The sequence below is a fragment of the Populus euphratica genome, unplaced genomic scaffold (assembly GCF_000495115.2).
Source record: "Populus euphratica unplaced genomic scaffold, PopEup_1.0 scaffold172.1, whole genome shotgun sequence".
Taxonomy (NCBI): Eukaryota; Viridiplantae; Streptophyta; class Magnoliopsida; order Malpighiales; family Salicaceae; genus Populus; species Populus euphratica.
Genome location: NW_011499920.1, coordinates 636,578 through 658,716, shown reverse-complemented (window position 1 = coordinate 658,716; position 22,139 = coordinate 636,578). Strand labels below are relative to the sequence as shown.

Sequence of the window (22,139 nt, the reverse complement as noted above, 5' to 3'; positions counted from 1 at the left end):
AAGATAAAAAAAAATATCACAATTAAAAGAATAAGTGTCAAATCTAATATAAAAACAAAGAGTAAAGGGATGAAATTAAAAAAAACAATTAACTTAATAAATGATCCAAGACCAAATATATTATAATTAAAAAAATAAAAGTCAAACTTAATATTAATTTAATAAATGATCCAAGACCAAATATATTATAATTAAAAAAATAAAATTAAAAAAAAAAGTAACTCTAAAAATTGTTCATAATAAAACCTAACTTAACCAACAAAAAGGTAAACTTTCTTATTATTATTTTATTTTTTGGTATAACCTATTCATAGATGAACTAGCATTTGGCATGACCTCTAAACCCTTTTCTTATTTTTATTTTTATTTTTTATTTTTTGAAGTTTTTATTTATGAATTTCTTGAAAGAAAAGTAATTATTTATTGTCACGCCAAGTAAAATTAGAAGTTGTTTGGTCTAAGAAACCAGAAAAAAAATAACCAAAAAAATTAATTATGAAAAAAATCAATTAAATCAAATAACCAAAAAAATTAATTAAAAAAAAATCAATTAAATATATTAAAATTAACCAATTCGATTTGATTTTGATTTTATAAACCTGAAACAAAACAAAAATTGATCAGAACCAAACATAAATAGAAAAAATCAGAAAAAAACCAAGCCAAACTAGAAAAAACTGAACTCAATTAGAAAAAATTAAACCAAAATAAAACCAAAACGAGCTAAAATAAAATCAAACCAATTTAAACCAATTTTTATTCTAAAAACTCAAACCAAACATAACCTATTCTAATTTGGTTTCAATTTTTATTAATTTTAATTTAATTTTTTAATAAAAATTAAAATAAAGAAAAAATAATCACCTTTACTCGCTACTAGCTTTGAGGTACCTCCTCAATCTCATATATCACTTCCATGAATCACGTCCGAGTTAATTATTAAGTTGACTGATTATATTATACCACTCTTATAACTATGCTAATTTATACGTGATAAATACAAAATCAATAAAACCTCGTATGGTTAATTTAGTTCGGTGATTAAAGAGGATTTATCTTCGTTAACATGGAGGAAAAGCCTGTCCGTTTTCTCATCCACCAGGATATATATCCTTGACAAATAATCTGATTGAACATGATGGCTACCAAAAAAGAAAGGACAAGATAGAAAGGAAATGAAACGGGATTTCTGGAAGAGTAAGAAATTACACTACTACGGCTACTCTTGTTTTTGCTTCTTTTCACCAGTCCAGTAAGTTTTGACAGCAACAAGAATTTTCTCTGGATTAAAAGGTCCACTTTCATGGTCCATAATTTGGCTCTTCCACCTCATGCCATTTGTTATAGTCTGAATCCTCACAAGAACCTCTACTGTATCCCTGAATATCACTGTCCCTTCTGGCCTCAGAATTCTATCCATCTCCAGCAGAATGTGGGTTATATCACACCTTGAATACGAAAAAATGAAGACATATTCAATCATGAGATTGTGACTTACAAGATCATGGCATCAAAAATAGCTTTTTTCAGAATTCGAAGTGTTACCTGTCCTGATATATACTGAACACCCCACCAGCATGGATGAGATCATATGTTCTTGGATATGTTGAGAATGCCTCACACCAATCTTGATATGTTCCAATGAAACCCCGTTCATAGATCACACCAAGTGTGTCTGGATTTGAATTGGCAGGAACCACATTCATAACCCACACTGGATATTTTGCCAAGGCTGCAGCAAATCCTCCAAGCTGTGCATTCATGTCCATTATGTTCCTGTATCTGCCTTTGGTGAGAGGACTAATGATATGCTTATATTTTGTCACTCTATCCTTCCACAGATTATTGTCCTCCTTGAATTTCTCAGCAGTGATTCCTGGTATTGAACCACTGCGAATTCTTGGAGGGATTGAGAATGCACGTGCTGGCCATTTCTCAACAGCACCACCAGCTACTTCATCCGAGCTGCTTACTTCTGGTAATGGAGTTATGCAAACTTCCATTTCTTTGTACCTTTTTTGGTAGAGGAGTCAAATCAAAGGTGTTAGCATAGCAAATTAATATACAGAATACTATGAATTAAGATGTATATATTTAAAGAATACCAGCCAGCATCTGGATTGTCTGATTTGCATATATGTGGTGTTTTATAGGTCTTCCTGCTTGCAATACAATCAATGTGGTTCAGGGGCTTTTGCCAGATTGAAAGATCATCCTTTTCAACCACTTTCTTCCAGCACAGGCGCTTGGCTACATCCTCAATAGCATCCTGCTCTTGCTTCAAGTCTTCTTGGGTTCTTTCCCAACCTCTCCAGTGTTTCTTCCAGCGAATAGGAGGACCAGATAGAATCCAGTAGCCACCAGGCCTTAAAACTCTATCCACTTCAATTAGATACATACCATCTGTGAAATGAAAGAATACAACACAATTGGATCAATAGAAGTTTGGTTGAACCACATTGATAAATGAAAATTGTGGTCATGATTGAGCTCCATTTTTATCATACTATCTTGGGGGGCAGAAATCCATGCTTTACGTGTTATTCAGCACAACTGCAAGGTAAAATCAAGGGCATACCATATTTATGCCACGGTATCAAGCAACGGGAACAATGAGCCATGTCAAAAGCCCTTGCTGGGTAAGGAAGCCTTTGTGAAGCCATGATACCAATCATACCAGGAACTCCCCTCTCCAATGCAAACCAGACCTGTGCTTCATGTGTATCCCTTGGTGCAAAAGACATTGATATAATGTCCCTCTTCAACAGGTATGCACCCCAGCTCGCAACCTTAGCATCCACAAAAAAGGACAAGAACAATACACATTAAGACCTAGAATGCTGCTAATTCTCATATAACAAATGTACCTTAAGATATTTGGATAGGATTTGAAAACAGAAGTTGAATAGAAAACTAGATATTTTGGCAATTAACTTACACCGCAGCCTGTGTCAATTGCAGTTCTGATGCTTCCATCAGTAAGAGGAATGAGCTCACTAATGTCATCAATATAAGCATCAGCTCCACGGGGGAACATGGTGCCTCCACCGGGGAATCTAAATCGGTCACCCTCAACTTGAATCCAATTCTGCACAGCCTTTTCGATACTAAGTTCTTTGTGGGGAATATTATCATACCAGGCATAATCGCGGCTTTGAGGCCATTTAAAAGGGGTCTTGTATTTAGGCGGAGCAGGTATCAAGCAAAGAAGTAATTCATCCTTTGTTGGGCAATGCCTCTCTCTATATTTCAACATGTTCCTATCAAATTTCCTTCCCCTTTGAGTATCCTGGCAAGGAGTGTACTCACTAAAGGACATGGCGCATGGTGGAAACTCATTAACTGAAGTAGTATTGTTAATCTGACTCCGATGATGGCTATCAAAATCCAAGGCAACTGATGATGAAGATGTTGATGGATTAGAACTAACCGCAGCACGATTTGAAACATCACAGTCTGCTTTAGTGATGGACTGAGTCAGATTTGTGAGTGGGGCGGAATGCTGCCAAGCTCCCAAAACATAAAACAAAACGCAAAGGCCACTGACCCCAACAATCCAAGTTAGGCGCCTTCTCTTCGCTTCTAGCTGATGGTGGTGCTTTGGTGATCCATTAGCCATTTTTATCTATAATCAACAAACAACCTGCAAATATCTCAGACACAAAAGAAATGGGCAGAAATAGATTTAGAGTGATGGGATTGTTGAAAAGGCATAAACATCATTTCATAAAGCTGTCAGCCTCATCACAATATCAACATTAGACCCCGAAAAGCTCTACTTCCACACATGGACTCATCATTTCAATATTTATTTTGTGAAAAGTAAAAGACAGGCTACCAATCTGACAGAAAATGGTGTCCATAATGGAACCAGGTAGCAACCTTTTCATGAACTTATCGTAATCTGCAGAACCACTGACGAACTTGGAAAATTCTTCAAGACATGATAAAAAAATTATGGGCAATTTTCCTGATTCACAAATTAGAGGAAACAGGGCAGAGACAGAGCATGGGGTAACGACTATAAATTCCATTTTAAAGAATTAGCTTGCAGAGGGAAAATTAAGTGTAAAAACAAAAATTAAACAATAAACACGTTTGAAAAGGCAAAAAAAATTTCAAAAATCCCACGTGAAAAAGACACAGAAAAATCATTAAAATCCCAAAATCAAACACCAACATATAACAAGATTTCTTCCAAGATGATGGTGAAAGAAAGTCACAAATACAAAGCTTACTTGTGTGCACTATTTTTCGTCTGGTGGTTAGATAAGCAAAGCTTACCTCTTTCAAACAACATAAATTAGAATGCAAGAATCAATATTTTCCAACAAGAAACCAGATTTTTACAGCCTTTCTTCTTTGCTCTTTGTTTATTTAACCAACAAAGCACAAACCCCCAAAGAAATCTTCAACAGATCCACAAGAAGCCTTCAAGAAACATGCTTATACGTTTTTCTTAACTGTTAATACAAAAGGTTTGTTATTTCCTTAAAAAAAAAGAACTGACAAGGAGAAGAAAGTACAGTACCTTAAGAAGGTGATTCTCTCTCAGCTGAACACACCCTTCCCTCTAAAAGTAAAACAAGAATCAACAAGAAGCTAAGAACTCAACATTGGTACTCTTTATTTTTTGTGTTGCTATCTCTGCAATGAAGTTGCTAGTAATAGCAAGAAAGAAAACTAAAGAAACTAGCTAGCTAACTAGCTAAAAAAGGTCAAGAAAGGAACATGGAGACAAAGGGACAAAGAAAGGGAGTAGTTGAGGTTATAAAAATGGGTACCATGTAAAGGAAACACAGAAAGTCTCCACCATTACAGGAACAAGAAGGTGGGATGGAGGACTCATGACAGAGAGTGTGTGGTTCACTTGGATTTTGTCTTTGTTAATTAATCCAAAAATGGAGGAAGGTGGTGACTGGTGAGTCTAGAGAGTTTAAGATTTAGTTAAGAAGAAGAGACAAGGTGGTGGCAGGTTCTGAGCATTCACAGGAGACTGACCAGCCTCTTTTCACTCTCCTCCGTCTAGTTCTTCTCTTTCACTCACTCTTGTTCTATTTTTGCTCTTCTACTTTCATTTTTTTTTAATAAATTCTTTAACTTTTTTCCCTTCTTTTTAGGTTCCCCATCCAATCCACTTTTATTAAACCAGGCCCCGCCCGCCCGGGCTTACCAACTCAAACCTCCTATTAGTTTAACATTGTGGTAAACTTTAAAGTATTTTTTATTTATAAATATATTAAAAAAAAGTCAAAAATTTTATCAATATATCAATATATCTAAATGATTTAAAAAATAAAAAAATATTTTTTTCAAAGCATTTTAACGCTGTAAAGACAAACCATGAAACTACATATGTCCGAAAGCCAAGTTGGCCTATGTGTTGAATTGATTCTTTCCCTCCTGCTTTCTCTTTCCCCATATTCTTTCCTTTTGTTTAAATTTTCAAAGCATAGCTTATGGTCAAAAAGGTCATGTCATTTTTTGTCTAGATAAATCTAGAATTGAGTCCCTTTTCTCTTTTATACAAAGATTAGCAGAAGAGTAGCCATGAATTTAGAGCAATAAACTCAAATTGAACGTCTATGCTAAACATAAAATCTACATTTAGAGAAAATACATCACGTTACAATGATTTTGTTGTTAAATTTTCACCGAAATTATATCCTTATGATTGTAAATATAATATTTTCATATATTTTCACAACATCTTATTTTATTAACGCTAATAAATTTGGTTTTCTAACTGGATTTGATATTATAATAATTTTTATCATTGTAATTTTAAAAAATAATTAAAAAATATATATAAATTATAACAAGTTAGGTTATGTTCCATTTAATTTATATATATAATATTTATTAAAAAGCTATCTTGAAAACGATAAGATTTAAATTTATAATTATTTAATTATTATATCTCTACTATCATATCAAAAATAATTTAAATTATCATTTATCATCACTAAATTTTGAACTTGCTAAATATATTTCACATGATCTCGAACCATACGAGATTTAATTATACGGTTGGTATCTCTTTGCATTTCATGAATACACTGTTCTGCTATTTTTTTTCAAAAAAAAAAAACATCAGATCTTGGCCAGGAATGTTTAAGCAGCAAGGAGTCCAGACTAGTCAAGAACTGTACATGGATGGCCTCCAGAGCAGCAAGGGGAGGTGTTGCCTGTAAAGAACAATCAATTTCAGAAGTGCTTGTCCAGGTTAAAGCCACAACAGTGAGTGCAGTTGTTATCCATGCAAAATGATTTCGTGATTGCATTTTATGGCGGAAATATATATTAATAATTTTTTTTATTTTTTAAAAATTATTTTGAATATTAATACATCAAAACAATCCAAAATACACAAATTATATTAAATTTTAATAAAAATAAAAAATAAAAAAAATTATTAAACTGCGTTCCCAGCTCCTAAAAAATTCCCTTTATTTTAAGATAAAATAATATTACGTAAAGAAATTAATTAATTAGTTTTAAAAATTAGTCGATTTGTTCTTGGAGAACTTGAAGGAGCTTAACTTAATTTATGATCTACTCTTAAGGTTTGGTGTCTTGTATATCAAATTTGGAAGCATATTCTTAAGTGTTCCTTCTTTTTTTGTTAAGTATATTCTTAATTTTATATTCCTTCTTTTCCTTCTATTTTATGAGGAGAGCATATTCTTGATTGTTAAAAAAGAAAAGCACAAAAAATGGTACTTCATATCATATATCATATAGCTATTAAACCTATAGGTTAAGTCAAATAAAATCAAGTCAGAAACATTGGCTAGATTTCAAGTTGAATAGAAAAAATTGGCATTATAAAATCTAGTTGATTTTTCAATTTTTTTACTAATTATTTGATCTGGCTAAACTCGGTTATGTTTATATTAATTTTTTTATTAAATAAAATAATATTATTTTAATAAAAATAATTGATTTGAATTGACTCAATGGTCGACAAGTTAATTCAATGACCAAGTGATTTAGACATTTTTTCGGATTAGTTACTAATGAGGTCGGATAGGACATCTAAATCTAATAATTAAAGGGATAAGATAGCATAAAAGAATAAAAGTAAAATAAGAGAGATTAAGGATGCCAAACAAAATAAAGAAGAAAGAGAGTTTGTGGTTGATACTTTTGATATAAGAAGTTTTTTTAAATGTTTTTTATTTAAAAATATATAAAAATATTTTTTTATTTTTACTGCATCATAATTATAAAAAAATAAATACACTAAAAAAAATTTATTTACAATTATAAAAAAATAAATACACTAAAAAAACATTTTTTATTTAAAAAAAAACATTGGCAAGTGGAGATAAAAAAGTAAAGGAGGAACATAGATTTAGAACAAGTGATTGAAGCTGTTGGCTTTGTGGACATTTTTCTGTCCTTTTAAGCCCTCAATAATTGACCGTAAAGTAGTGGTCGCTCAGACACAGATACACCCTTTTTATTCTCTCTGTTTTAGAGCAAGGGAGAGCCCAACTAGTGAACTAGGTATCCTATGACTCGCCTTTGTCATCTTCTTCGCTACAGGTGCTCGGATTTCATAAGACAACGTCAATTTAGTACACAACATGTTACTCCTCCTTTTATCGAGTCCCAAGCTCTTGGATTTTACCAGTTTTACTCAAGATTCAATTAGCATCAGACGATTGGGTTTTCTTATCAGCTAAAATGTCTCCTCGTAATCGATTCCTTCCCGTTGAGTGTGTTTTTTAGCAACTAATCGAGCCTTGTATTTCTCGATACGACCACCACATGATGTTAATTTTATGGATAATGAGGTGATACAAGACAAGGATGAAATTGAGGTTTCTTCATCTTCAATCGTTAATGGGGGCCAGAGGCATGCGTAATACTTGTGCTAGGTCATGAACACATTATATTTATATATCCATTTGGTGATCACCTGTAGATGATAGCAGCATTTATCTTGCCGGGATATACGTTTTTTTTGGCTTGATAGTCGATGACTGTGTTGTGAATACTACAGCTTGCATGTTGTTAAGAGGAAAAGGTCGTTGGATTTTTTTCTTCGAAGAGGAACAATAGCGACCCTTCACGGCAAGCAATTTCTTTGACAAGACTGTAAGAAAGATAGCATTGTTAAAAATCCCAAAAGATAAGTACTTGATAAGATCACCTCTTTCATTCTTCTTTTTTAACTTTATAAATTTAGTTCGTAAATCAATCAAATTTTATTAAATTAATAAAAAAAAATTCGATTCAACTTGAAACTCGAGGTGGGTTAAGCCAGGTTTAATAATTACGATAAGGGAAATATGCAGGGAAGAGGGAGAGGAAAAGAATACATAGCCATGGCTTTCTATAATTGTTTTGATTTGTAAGGAGATGAGGGAAGTAGAGGGATGAAACAAGAGGAAGCTCTATGAGCGCAAGCTTTCAGTGCCCAATCTATCTGATAAGGAAGAAAACAGAGTGTGAATTGGAAAAGGAAAGGGATGGATCATGGAGATTTTCCATCCTTCTTGGATAAAAATGTACTCGATCAAGCAAAACGACATGGATTCTCTACCATCCATTCTTCCCATCTATCTCTTCCACACAGTGCCCGAAGATGGCCATTTCTTACCGAATCCACCAGAGGGAAATTCTAACCGAAGTTAATGATGGGCCCACGAGCAACCCAAATTCAAAAACTAGAGAGCCAAGTTTTTCAATGCTCTTTCCAACATCGATGAATTATTACCGGGTACTGATTGCCTCTGGCGCAGCATTCAGTGAAATTGTCCTTGGCTTTTCTATGCTGGGACCTAATCGAAGCCAAGATGCAAAAACAACCATAGACAGAGCTCGTGTGAACCTGTCGCTTTTGCCTTTTAGCCTTCCTAGAAGCAGCAGAACGCTACTCAAAAACAACCATAGACAGAGCTCGTGTGAAGGTACCTGTCGCTTTTGCCTTTTAGCATTCCTAGAAGCAGCAGAACGCTACTCGCCATGGTCCAGCCCCGACGACCCCACTTTGAAGTGAGTTACTGGTGCTTGCATATTTATAAGACCCGCCTGACTCAAAACCTGTTCATTGGTAGATTGATCCAAACCCAATGTTGTTTCAAGATTATTTTTTTAAGGGGAAAAAAGGTTAAAACAACTTTATTTTAAAAGAATATAAAGTCAAACTAGGTTTTATTTAAAGCATAGACAGATCAACCCGAATTAATTTCCAACCTGATTTAACATAATACTCTGCCGAAATCATGAGTCAAGAGGTCAGGTCACTAGGTTGCCCGTTTACAGTGCGGGTTTTATAACTATGGTTGCTTAGGCATCCCCCCTCAGCATACCCATTAAGAATTGCTCGCATCAAGTATATTGCAAAACTGTCAAAAAAAATAATAAAAATAAAGAGAGAGACATTGTAACCTGACAAAAGCATTTCTAATTTACAACCCATCACACGCTGCATTGCATAGAGTACAAGGAAACTCCATGTAGGGACCAGAAATAGCTGGACCATTTATGCATTTCACTATCAATAACCAGGCAATCTCATCGTACAGGCATCCTCCACCTTACTTGCTTCACAATCACGATCTCCTCGATAGTCACGATAGTATTCCAAGCACTAGCTTCTTTATAACGCATACAAACAGCATTAACAGTCACGGAGCTGGAATCCACTGCAAAATTGTTTTATCCGACAGCCTGAAATATAACCAGCCAAGAACAAGTAAACGATGTGTTACAACTGTATGCTGTTGCTCAACTTCTCGAATTTCTGCGCAACCGATTGGTGATTCCTGCTCTTGTACACTTCGATTAGGGATTGTATTGCCTTGGATATCATATGTTTCTTTTGGTCCCCAATGGAGCTTCCAGCCTCAGACTGTAAGCTTGTCTCCCCTAATGAGGAGCATAGACCCTTAAACCAGTCCTCCAAAAATGGGGCTTTCTGTGTGAAACAAATGAGGATGAATGTCAATCTCTGAAGAGTTCCACAAATAAAATGAAAAAATGCCATGAATATGATACATGAAAGGTCCTCACATTTGTTCATCAGATGCATAAGCGATAACTTGGGAAGAAAATATGGAAAGGCAAGGGAAACAACACAGATGCACTCGTATATGCAAGGGAGCTCCCACTTTTCAGTTTCCTTTCCTACAAGGACTAGTTCTGATACTGATTTACAGAAACATACTTTCTTGGCAAGAGAGGTTTACATGATGTTTTCCCACAGTGTTTGTGAATATTAAAGTCCTACTTTCACAACATTGTACGAGCAATGAGAGATGCTTACTTTCACAAGGAAATCTTTCAGAGGTTGGTGATCAGTGCTTGAAGCGAGACCAAGGACATGCAACATGGTTGCTGTTACCTGTGGCCAAGAAAAAGATCACGTGAAACAAATTTGGAAAGAAAAATACTAGGTTAAGCCAAGCATATCAACCACTAGCTCTGATGCAAAATGAAATACTCTATTACAGAAGGATTGCTTGAGAGGCTGTCATCAGCATGAAACGCATAACATGGCAAAGAAAGTTCTGATGGAAATCAGTCCCCCTATAATTCAAAATGTTTTCAAATGAAAATAAATGAGAAGGGGGGTTGACCTGCTTCTCAAGGGCAACCCTATATTTAAAATTTGATGGAGCTGAAATCTGGTCTGAACCTAGATTCTCAAGAATATGCTCCAGTCCTTGCACAACATCCGAAAACGAGTTCCCATAATCTGCATGAAATAAACAATCAGGGGATAAGGGAAATTTACAGTTCAACTTTGGATTATAGCTAGCTACATTTTCTGAATGAATGCACTGGAGAGAGATTCAACAACTGGACTACAGATCATAATTAAATTTGGGTGCAAGCTTGCTGTAGGCTGATAGCTCAAGACTGTGCATGATATTTCATAATAATTCAACGTTCTGTAAGGCAAACAACATAATCTTAACCATGACAGATGAAAGTAGGCTCAGCCCTCCTACTAACCAAATGCTGAGGCTGGGACAGCCAGAGCAGCAGCAGCTTGTATCCTGATTTTAAAGTTAGAAGAATCCCGTAGTAGTAGCAGGAGAACACTAAAAACAGATGGAGCCCTGCCAAAATGTACACAAGCATAATTTTATTAAAAATTTGGGTTGCGAGCATAAATTTGAAAAAGGTATGTAATTTAAATAGAGCACCTTCCTGCCAAGCAGGTTGAAGATAGTTATACATATTTGACTCATTTATCACTATGAAGTTTACAGTTTTCCATGGCACATCAACATGTCAAATAATTTGCAACACCAATCCAAGGCATGCAAACGAGTAAAAACATAAAATATGAGGCACTTTTATGGAAGACAGTCCAGGTAATAGCATGCAAACAGATGAGCAGGGGAAAATGATAAATATAGCATGTAAAAGGTCCCTCCTGGGTAATGTCGATCTAGTGACTACAGGTAAATTGTGAAAGACAGCACAGTTTTAGTATCACTTACCAATCCATATCTTGCAGTCTTAGTGTCTCATTTAAAAAGAGGTTACTCAACGCATGACAAACATTCCACTGGACCTGTTAAAGGTATATTATTCAAAGGTTAGGCAGAGAACATGGTGGAACTGAGACTCAATTTAAATGCAAGCACAACACAAGGCCAGCGACAGTTTTATCCTAAAATCAGAGCAATGGGGAATGATACCTTAACATTCCCAGTTGTAACACAAGAAAGGAATGCTTGAACCATTTTCTCCAGCAAATGTGAGTCTCCCAATGAAGTTGGATAGCGATAATTTGATGCGTGTTGAAGACTACTGCTTTCTGATAACATCTCAATCTTGTTGCTTGATGAGTCCAGATAACCCACAGGCTTATCATGCACACCAGAAGAATTTGTATACTTGACAAATCTAGAAAGATTTCCAAGAGCTCTTACAGCATTTGATTTGATCTGATGGTGAGTAAAAGAGATGTCTCAACAAATATCTGAAAGTATGAATAAACCCGTCTACTGAAAGCTATGAGAAGAACTTAACCTTAACACCAACCCAGTTAAAATATACAAACTAAGCACCAGGGGAAGCTCCAAAAATTTAAGATGCAATAGAAGAGCTCAAGGAGCAAGGAATTGCTGTTAAATAAAATCAAAGAGCACAAACATGCCTGTGTTATCATGTTCTAGAGAAAAATTACCAGCCCTAAGCTATTGAAACAGGCATACATTAGTCAAATGAAGGTGGTTATTTCCGGAAAGTTTAATTCATCACATATATGTTCATGTGCAAAAGTCTATGGAAACCCCTAGCTGGCACTGAAGGTGCAAGTGAAAAATGAAGACAAATTAGTTATACTTTGTTGGTTACTCCATTCCTTGATGTTTGGAGCAAATGATGAACTGTGCTTGCTCCCCCTTCCGCATAAATGTATTTACCATCAATAAACATATTGAACAAAATCTCCCATTTTAACAAGCAATTTGTAAGAGACCATATTGAACAAAATCTCGCATGTTAACAAGCAATTTGTGAGAGACCGTAAAGTGAGACATCTTAGATATCATCAGAAAAAACAAATGTCAACACCCATTGTGGATGAATGGAAAAATGATTATAAAAACTGAAAATGACTCTGGCAATCAATTCATTTACCTTGTCTCCATCTTCTGTTAGCCGCAAAGCACACTCAGTTAAAAATGCCACTAATTGAGGGTTTGTGTTTGAGCCTGTAACAGGAGAAAGAAGATTTAATTAAAATCAATACCAATATGAATTCTACAACATAGTAAATTTAAAATACCACTTTGATATCCTGCAAGTGCACCTGTGTACTTTTTCAAGGGAAATTCATCAATACAGTGACGCAGCGAATCACATATGTTTGCCATAGCCCATGAGGCAGTTATTCTCACCTGAAAGAAATTAGTAATGCACAATTATCAAGGTTACATACTTAAGACAAATTTCAAAAATAAAATTGGAAAAGGCATGATAAGATACCGAGACCAAGGGATCCCGAGTGTTGATCTCAACAGCATGGATAAACTTGTCAAGGATCTCTGCACTAAATGATTCAAGTTCATAAATTTTGTATGCACAATCTTGCATATGAACAACGAGTTACTCAGATCATACAGAAATATTCCATAATCACCTCAGTGGAACTTGCAGAAAACAAGAGATTACACCAATGCCTCGACAAGCAGCTGACCTAACTGAGGGAACCCCATCATAAACAGCATTGATCTGCAAAAGTTTTGAAGATGCATTATATGAACTTGAAAAGAAAAATAAATAATAAATAATTGTTCAGTGCAGAAAGCAAAATGGTTTCAAGTTGCACATGAACTTACCAAAGAAGAAACAATGAACTCCTGTTTCTCCTTTGCAAGGGAGAAGAATACAGAAGAGGTAATACCCGCGAAACAAGTTATTGCTGCAGTTCTTACCTGACAGAGGTAAGAAAATATTCCCAAAAAAAATCAGCGATATGCAGGCATGAGAAGAAATCAAATTTTCAGCAGCTGTATAGTTTTGTTATAAATGCAATAGAAGAACTATGTTTTCCAGAACCTCTGAATTACAAATGAGAACAGCAAGATCCGGCAGGTAGGTTGCTGAAGAAATGAATTAATGATGTTTGTTGAGTTGCTTAGAAAAGCATAGGACATCACAACTCACATGGCTACCAATACTATTGGAGTGTTCAAATCTCACTCAAATTTTTGCTGTTTGTATGAATGTTCCTAATTAAATTAACTAGTCATTGGCCATGATTTTTTTAGAATAATCAGTGCTGGTTTTTTTTTAAATAAAAAAAAATAAAAATCGAGACTCTAGATTCTGAACAGCCTGGATGAGCATGATTTAGGCATTTCAAGCTTCACTTTCTAACATTAACAACAATTACAGGAGGAGTGTCCCATACCCAACCTTTTGCATGAGCAAACATATGCTGACTTCACATGCCAAAAAACACGAGCAATTGCAGCACAAGTATTAGATCTAGAGACAAAAACTTCAACCATATAGAGGGAAAAATCTAATATCTCCTAAAGATCACACATATCATGAAAGTAAATTGTTCCAGAAAGGTAAAATGTTCAACAAACCATGGGAGAAGTATGCCGTAATGTCATGGGTATATGCTTCTCTATTGCCTCAGACCAATGTTCGCTTCCTGAATGATATGTTTTTTGTTCATCTTTGGTATCTTCTGCACTCTCAGGTTCATATGATGGTGCTGATGATACTTTCTTCGTCCTCACAAAATCAGATGTAAATGGAGTATCCAGTAACTTATCATCTAAAATATCTTCAGTTCCTTTAAATCCAGATATTGCACGAAGACATTCATCCAAAACCTATAATGGGAGAATGAAGAGAATAAAGGTAGTAAAGATGGAGGAATTACCACATTAGAACCAGATACTAGAATAGAATAGCAATTCATGAAGAAATGTGAAAAAGGTTTTTGAAAAAATACAAGCAGTTATTCCATCAGAAATTTTCATTTATATAATTTCAAGCCAGTAACTGCAAGCATAACTAGTCTTACTGATTTACTGTTGGATTATACAGGACAATCCAAACCACTGACTACAAATCTCACCTAAATCTAAATCAAAACTGTCAGACCCAAGTACAAGAAATTGTTCGGGTTAAAAACAAGCAAGAACATCTTACCTTAATAGCAGCTGTTACAATCTTTTCTCCAATAAAGCCAACAGTATCTCCTGCATGTCCCTTCCATGTCCTCATAGGAGCTTCTAGAGAAGCTGCCCTCAAAATTTTGGAGACTATGATGGAAACACGTTCCCAGCAAGCAGATGCTATGTTAGGGTAACTGTGTATCACAGCTCTAAGAGTCTGGAACAAAAGGAGCACAAGTGGTTCTTTTTATGTAACAACACAACATTAAAATAAGAGCAGAAAAAATTAAAGACAATCTTCTAAGCTTTGACCTTTCTAGCAAAGCTGTACGCAAAACTCACCACCTAGAGATTGCATGCAAGTTTACCAAAGTCTTACTGAATGATACTTGTCTATGCCCCTTTCACTTTAATTCCCAGTCACTCTGGCATAAGGTGAAGGGAAGGGATGCTAGGGTTGGAGTTAGCATTACCTTTGATTGAAGCCAATTTCCTCGTGCAAGTTCATGAAACTTATTTCAAAGTTTTCGATATTTTTCTCCATTAGTTGATTATAATACAGGCAATGGTTCTTGCATTCGTTTATGGCAACTAGAAATGGGAACAGTGTTTTAGTTTTTTTCACTTTCTCCATAGGACCAGATTATAGAGTTTGGACTAAAGGATTTTAGCAAGTTTAGTAGCAAATACTCGCTCATCTTGTGAATATGTGCTTTCCTTTGACTAATTACATCTGAGGCTGGCATAGATCTAAGTTTAAAACCTTTGTTTCATATAAATATACTAAAAGGCATTGAACAAGTTTAAATAATTGGTGCAGGACAGCTTTGGGGGCTGTCCTGGATCTGACTTTGGAGGCTGTTTAGAGTTATATTGAAGTGGTTTTCTGTAGGAAATTGTAGAAACTATTAAGTCACACTAATATAATTTCTAGGGTCACATATAGAGGATAGAAAAACCTAAGATTCACATCTAGAGTTCTTAGGAGTGGCACCTAAGGGAGATTGAGTCACAAAATCAATTGCAAATTGCAGGAATTTATTCATAAATTGTTATTCATAATATTGAAAGACTACATACTTATTATAGAGTTTGAGTAGCCTGAATCCAACAAGAACTTAGATTCCTAAATAAGAAAACCAAGTCTATGTAGAACAGGAAAATACCCCTGTCTGTAAAAAGACGTAAGTTTTGCTTTCTTTGTTGTCTACATCAATCATATTACCTGGAGGGTCTCAAAGCATATTGTTGGATTGGTTAATTGCTCAGAAAGCCTAAATATAGTGAAAATAACACCAGACCTCTTCTCAGCCTCAACTGCACCTGGAAGAAGGCTTCAAATAGATTACGAGGTCATATTAGACTAAAGTGCGAAAATGAAAACAATGACAAAATATAAATGGAAGTATTCCAACCAAACAGGACAGTTATATGCACAATACAGAAAGCATCAACCCAATAACAGAGATATCAACTGGTCTATCACCAGTAACACTAACAATTAAGAAGATAGGGATGCCTGACACGTATCAAGCAGGTTGTGAATGGAAAAAACTCAATTTTTATAAACAAACGTGATAGCAGGATCATATGCTGAGACAATCCTCTAAATAGCATAGCATAAAAAAAACCTAACCTGTGGAAATTTCTTCTAAAAGCATTTGTTTGACCTGTGGTGATGATGGTGAGGTTGAGAAAGCTGCAGTCAAGCAGCTAATAGTGCTAGCCTAGCAAAGATTTTAAAGTATGATACAGAAGTTAATTTCAAATGTCATTTGAAGCACCCTACCCCAGACCCCAGAAAGGACAAAAGGACCAAAACGTAAAGGACAACACAATTATTTCCACTTATACTGCACAAGTAGAACTCACCAGCAGGCCAGTTTGATTGCTTTTGAAAGGGAACCCATTCTCAGCCTTTTCCAAGAGAGAAGCAATTGCTCTAGGTAACAACTCTTTGGGCATTCTAGAATATCTGTAGGATGATCACCCAGGAAAAAAGGGGGGGGAGGGGGGGGGATAAGTAAAGTAAGGATACCGCTGCTTTTCTGGGAAAAAAGCAAGCAAAATGCAAATATGCAGAAAAATATCCTACATTAGAACTGAACAATCCATAATTCTTCACTCCATGTGTAAGAATAGAGTAAATTACAATTTTAACAACAAACAGATTCACTTTTGGGTACAGTGAACTGACAAAACGGTTATCAGACTTGAATAACCTATTAAGTGGGCATGAAGATTACAAGAAACACTGATAATGTATCAGATAGGAAAACTCAAAACTGTAATGACTGCGAGATAGTTTTTAGAAGGAAGATTCGTACGGTGTAGATGATATAAGAAGCATTAGAATCTTGAACACGGATGCTAGTAGTCGACTATGAGTTTCACGCTGGATTAAGTGCAGAATACCTACACCAGACACAAAGGAGAATGCTTAATAATAGGCCATGCGAGCAGTAAACCAGAAACATCAGGAAATAACAACAGCAAAGCACATTTACACCAAAATTACTAAACTGCATGGAACACTGCCTCTCTACTACCAGTGTGAAGTTGCATCAGTATCCGTCCAAGGGAACTTGATAGGGCCATAAAAGATCCCCATTTAGTAGATTCTTTGTACTCTGCCACCTGCAGAAAAACAGATGAAGGTCCATCCAGCATAACTACCACGGTCGACGCAGATGCAATCCGAACCTAGTGACCACAAAACAAAAGAAATGAGTGAGGAGTGTCAAGGAGGTACACAATGTAAAACAATGTAGTCAAAAATCTGAAAATTGCTCTGCAGATAATTTCAAACATCACAGATAAAGTGCCTGGAAAAAAAAAATGAACAGACATTAACGCTCTTCAAGTTGGGGAAAATGGAAGGAAAAGGGAAGGGAAGAAAGGATTTGGGGAATGAAGGAAACTTATTTTCCTCCTGCATGCCTGGTCAGCAAAGAGAGGAAAGGAAGAGAATCCAATTTTCCTCTTCTTTTTGTTAATGGGTGGAGAGGAAAGAAATAGCATGCTAAGTAGATTACTCTAACCTTGTGATATAACAATGTGGGTCTCCAGGACATCAATAACGATAGTAAGAAACACTATTCTCCATCTTGCTGGAATCTTGAGGGCATGGGAGCACTTTTTTTTCCCTCTTCCCACCCCATTTTGTTCAAAGCAAACAGAATAAATGACCTTACTTGCATACTCTTTCCATCACCATCTCTCATTTTTATCCTCACCCCCCCACCAGAAAACAACAAAAGAAAAGAAAAACACGTGTATGACCAACAGAAATTGACATTAAACAGCACCTTTAAATAAGGGTCAAATAGCAAACACGTCATTAGAGTTGCTTCAGATTTCCTGCAAATAAAGAAGTCACATGAGGTACTTCAAAAAAGAAACAAAGGATAAACAATAAGCAACAAGACAAATTTGTTGTGAAAACTAGAGGAAAAAGCTTGACCTCTGTTGCAGTACATCATTGGTAGGCAAAAGCATTGTCCATTGGGCAGTAAATGACTTGGGATCAGCTTGACAAAGATCCTTGTCCACAAAATGAAAAGGTCAAATTTTATCAATGTTATGACTGGAATTGCAAATAATTGTTCAGCGATGATAGTTGTAAACAGCTACAACAATTTCATTAACATATTGGAAGCGATCTACAGCAACTGAAATGAAATGAGACTAATAAACATGGGCACCCCAACAAAAAGATCACATCAAATACAGCTAGGTAAATCATTAAGTAAATTTCAACTGTCTTTCTATGAGAAAAAAGAGCATCACTGAGCTCACAAGACTATATTACAGTAACGTTGACACGAAGATTGATAAACATATGGCTGTGAAAACTTTCAATGCTAAAAAGAATAACTTTATAATGTTTACCTGTATGCATACAATGGCAGCAACTCGAACCTTTGAGCTTTGAATACCATCAGTATCTTTCCCTGATACATCACTATCACTGCAATCTGAATCTGATGACATGAAATCGGTTGCACAAGATTCATGATCAGATAAACACAAAGAATCCTGAACTTTGGGCTGTTTCATATATACGCTATCTTTTTTGCGCAAGTGTGGAGGCCTATATGGAGTATTGTCTTTTCGTACAGGTTCTTTAGAATTCAACTTAAGACTCGCTAAACTAAGTTCCTTCTCCTTGTTAACAGTCGGTGAGGCTGCAAACTGTTGTCTACTGTTAATGCCGTAAATAAAGAACAATCGTAATGTTGCGACAAAACCAGAAACCTGTTAAAAAAAAGAAAACAAAAACCAATTTGTAACATATAAAAACAACTGAAGCATAGAAAGACGAACAAGTGGATCTTTACACCCTAAGAGTATATGGATTAACTTACATGATCATGAAGAGAACCTTTAGGATCCACAAGAACCAGATGTAGACAATTAAGAAGAGAAGAATAAAACCTGCAGAGAAGAGTTTTTACTATGCTAAGGTCAAACATTAAAAATTCACATAAAGGCACAAAAACAAGCTCTTCTGTTGATTGTATAGATACATTGTTTGGGGTTAAAGGGTGATGATCATGGCACCTGGACATAACAATATCTTCAGAAGGCGAGTTGTTGATTGCTAAGGCATCCATCACTTTCCTAAGCACCTAATCAACAACCACAAAACTTAAGACACTCATTTGTACACAATCAATCAACAAGGCATAGGAACACACCTACCTCAATAGTAGATTGCCAAACATCAGCAGAAAAAGAAGACCCAACTTTTTCAAATACTTCACCAAGCATAGTAAACACAGCAGTATAAACCTCCCATAAACTACAATACTTAGACACTCCCTTTCCAGTAGCCCCAGCAGACCTTTGGTTCCCACTACTATACGACGAGCTAACTAACTGTGCATGAGAGCAGTCAACGATTCGGAGAAGGAATTTCACTAACTGAACATTATCCAATAGCAAACATTTTTGCTGATATTCACTCACAAAATACCTACAAATTAATAAAAAAAAATGAAAAAAATGAAAAACATGTAAAAATTTAGCAATCTCCAAATGAAAAACTAACCTTACAGTCTCTATACATTCGACAGCAAGACTGACATTAACAGTACCAGCTTTTCCGAAAAACAACTGCAGCATTTTCGCATACGAATCAAGTGCAACACTCCATGAATTAGAATTTAATTGCAGCGAAACGCGTTGCCTTTGGCATACATCATAAACCTAATTTACAAGATTCAAATTCAGCAAAAAACAAACTCACTAACATTAACAAAAATTACAAATTAAAATTATTTTTACCAAATGTGAAATGTGAGGGTACACTGAAGTGAAATCTTGTGATGAATTTGCCACCAATTCCAGTAAAAATATCAAATCAGAGGTAATCTGATAAAACAAAATGATTAGTAAGTTAATGCGCGAGTAATTAAGGAGTAAATCAGTTGATTAGTGAGGATTGAGATTGATAAGTTACTTCGTGAGAAGGGAGATCGCAGGCGGCGGAGAGAAGAGTGGGAGAGGAGAAGAGTAAATCGTGAAGGAGTTGTGGAAGTGATTTTGATTCTGATTTTGGACTTCGAGTTGTTAGGGTTTCGTCTCTTAGACTGAGAAATGCTGTTCTCCAGGTTCGGATTATCGGCGGTTGCGGCGGCGGAGCCGACGACGATGGCGTCGCCATAAAAGCAGAAATGATTTAGTGGGCGGGGAAGTGGAGGTGGGAGTGTTTATATCATTTCCTGTGATAATTTAAATGAGTGCTAGTGGTTTAGAACTTGTGAATTGAGGTGGCACTCCGTTACTGCAAATATGATTAAGAATTTGAAAATTAATTAGAAATCTTATTTACAATTGAAAAGTAAAATATAAAAAGAAATATTGATTTTAATATTCAAAGATAACTTTAATTTAGTAGTGTTTGGGAATTAAATAATGATTTGTAAAAAATATTTGTTATTTATGAATATATTAAAATAATATTTTTTATTTTTTTAAAATATTTTTAATATCAATACATCAAAATTAATTAAAAATATATAAAAATAATAATTATAACATATCTTTGTTAAACAGTGCTCCGAGAGACTTAGCCTCCAATCTATTATTCAATTATCAATTAAATATCAAAACCAGTGATTTAGTAATTTTGCTAAAATAATAAAATATATTTATTTAAAAAAAAACTATAAATTCACGAGAACTCAAATGCAAATGAATTTTCTCGGGAAAATTAAATTGAGGGATTAAGGATAGAAAAAAAAATCTTTCCGTAATTGACATGCAAAACTCCATTTAATCTCTAGAGTTTCTTTTTTTTTTTAATTTTCATACCTTATCCATGTCTCATTTCAGTTTCTAAAAGTTTAGAAACGAGAGAAAATCACTGGAAGTACTGAGAAGAGAGAGTTTTTGAATGGCTGGATTTCTGTGCACGATAATTTTTAAAAAATATTTTTTTTATATATAGGTAAGTATTTAGGCCTAATCTGTCACCGCATACATGTGTGTTTTTGTTTTTAAAGGTCAAACCTTGGATATAGGCTTGGCTTGTTGTTTTTATTTTATAATTTTATTTTTTAATGAAATATTTTTTAATTGGGATTGTTACAATAAATTTTATAAAGCGACAAAATATTCTTTGCTTTTCAAACAAGATTTGATATTTTTGTGGTAATACTATTGATTAACTTATAACAAAACTATATGGATCTAAAACGCGTGATTTTTTTCATTAAGAATAATTATATTATTTTATTTTATATTTTATTTTTTGTGATGTACCTTGTATGATGATAAGTTTTTATATGATAAATTATTATTTTACCAAACAGAACATGTTTTGAATTGGAAAAAAAATACTCCATCAAGGATTTATATTTTTCGGCTATTTTTTTATTTAAATCATTTGAATTCTAGCAAAGTCTATTTTAATTGTGTTAGATTTTACTTAAAAAACATGTTATTTATAAAAAAAATACATTTTTTTTTATCAAAACAAGAAAATAAATAATTTCATAATAAAATAAGATTTAAACCAAGAAATATATTTTATTTATGACTCAGGTCACTTTAATTGTTGAAAATATTTGTTTTGATAATTATATAATTAAATAAAAATAGGTTATGAGAATCACTTCATAATAGTGCACCAAGAATACTATTAAGAACCATGTCAGCTCAATAATTTAAGTTTTTAGATGAGGTTCAATATATGATTTATATTATTTTCCAGCACACCCTCCCAAACGAAATTTTTTTAGACTTGAAACTTGCATATATCTATTTTATTTTATATTTAACAGACTTGAAACTTGCATATATCTATTTTATCTTATATTTAACTTTTATCAAATAAATAAAAATGGTAAGATTCGAACCCGTGATCATTTAATTAGTAGCGCTTTGATACTATATTAAAAAATTATTTTGATCTAATAATTTAAGCTATTACATGAAATCTCATAAAATGATTTATGTTATTTTTTTAACAAACATAACCAATCTATTCTATAGTACATGTAAAACATAATTAAAATAATG

At 34.5% G+C, this 22,139-nt stretch overlaps 2 protein-coding genes across 4 annotated transcripts; both read right to left on the bottom strand.

The window, feature by feature from the left end:
- Window positions 1-1,050: 1,050 nt before the first annotated feature.
- LOC105135066 (probable methyltransferase PMT17) lies at window positions 1,051-5,112 on the bottom strand. 2 transcript variants are annotated; one of them, XM_011039750.1, is made up of 6 exons: window positions 4,532-5,112; window positions 2,939-3,643; window positions 2,579-2,789; window positions 2,106-2,403; window positions 1,546-2,013; window positions 1,051-1,448 (listed from the first exon to the last, which is right to left on the bottom strand). In XM_011039750.1, exons 2-6 carry the CDS (start codon window positions 3,617-3,619, stop codon window positions 1,220-1,222), a joined length of 1,887 nt encoding a protein of 628 aa, XP_011038052.1. In that variant the 5' UTR covers window positions 3,620-3,643; window positions 4,532-5,112; the 3' UTR covers window positions 1,051-1,219. The 2 variants fall into 2 exon arrangements, with proteins under 2 accessions (XP_011038052.1, XP_011038053.1); XM_011039751.1 differs by lacking the exon at window positions 4,532-5,112 and adding an exon at window positions 4,285-4,501.
- A 4,146-nt stretch (window positions 5,113-9,258) lies between these two features.
- Window positions 9,259-20,374, bottom strand: LOC105135060 (ARM repeat superfamily protein). 2 transcript variants are annotated; one of them, XR_844114.1, is made up of 28 exons: window positions 20,077-20,374; window positions 19,902-19,988; window positions 19,666-19,823; window positions 19,317-19,590; window positions 19,176-19,243; window positions 18,980-19,049; window positions 18,504-18,869; window positions 18,076-18,155; window positions 17,921-17,972; window positions 17,162-17,315; window positions 16,940-17,027; window positions 16,485-16,587; window positions 16,249-16,339; window positions 15,838-15,935; window positions 14,647-14,829; window positions 14,073-14,324; window positions 13,314-13,409; window positions 13,115-13,206; window positions 12,961-13,024; window positions 12,785-12,872; window positions 12,613-12,686; window positions 11,667-11,915; window positions 11,466-11,539; window positions 10,972-11,078; window positions 10,593-10,711; window positions 10,280-10,357; window positions 9,606-9,931; window positions 9,281-9,558 (listed from the first exon to the last, which is right to left on the bottom strand). XR_844114.1 is itself a non-coding variant. In XM_011039745.1 (27 exons), the coding sequence occupies exons 1-27, from the start codon at window positions 20,278-20,280 to the stop codon at window positions 9,722-9,724; spliced, it is 3,579 nt and encodes a 1,192-aa protein (XP_011038047.1). In that variant the 5' UTR covers window positions 20,281-20,374; the 3' UTR covers window positions 9,259-9,721. The 2 variants fall into 2 exon arrangements, 1 of the variants encoding a protein (XP_011038047.1); XM_011039745.1 differs by having other exon boundaries at window positions 9,259-9,931.
- Between the last annotated feature and the right edge of the window lie 1,765 nt (window positions 20,375-22,139).

Excerpts from the sequence above, each read along its gene's own strand:
- LOC105135060 (XM_011039745.1), bottom strand. The coding sequence starts at position 20,280 with ATGGCGACGCCATCGTCGTCGGCTCCGCCGCCGCAACCGCCGATAATC. Across the intron at positions 14,830-15,837 it reads TATGCTTTGAGACCCTCCAG|ACTCTTAGAGCTGTGATACA; the intron begins GTAATATGATTG and ends CTTTTGTTCCAG. Across the intron at positions 11,916-12,612 it reads TAACAGAAGATGGAGACAAG|ATCAAATCAAATGCTGTAAG; the intron begins GTAAATGAATTG and ends ACTCACCATCAG.
- LOC105135066 (XM_011039750.1), bottom strand. The coding sequence starts at position 3,619 with ATGGCTAATGGATCACCAAAGCACCACCATCAGCTAGAAGCGAAGAGA. Across the intron at positions 2,790-2,938 it reads CAATTGACACAGGCTGCGGT|GTTGCGAGCTGGGGTGCATA; the intron begins GTAAGTTAATTG and ends GTGGATGCTAAG. Across the intron at positions 2,404-2,578 it reads GATACCGTGGCATAAATATG|ATGGTATGTATCTAATTGAA; the intron begins GTATGCCCTTGA and ends TTCATTTCACAG.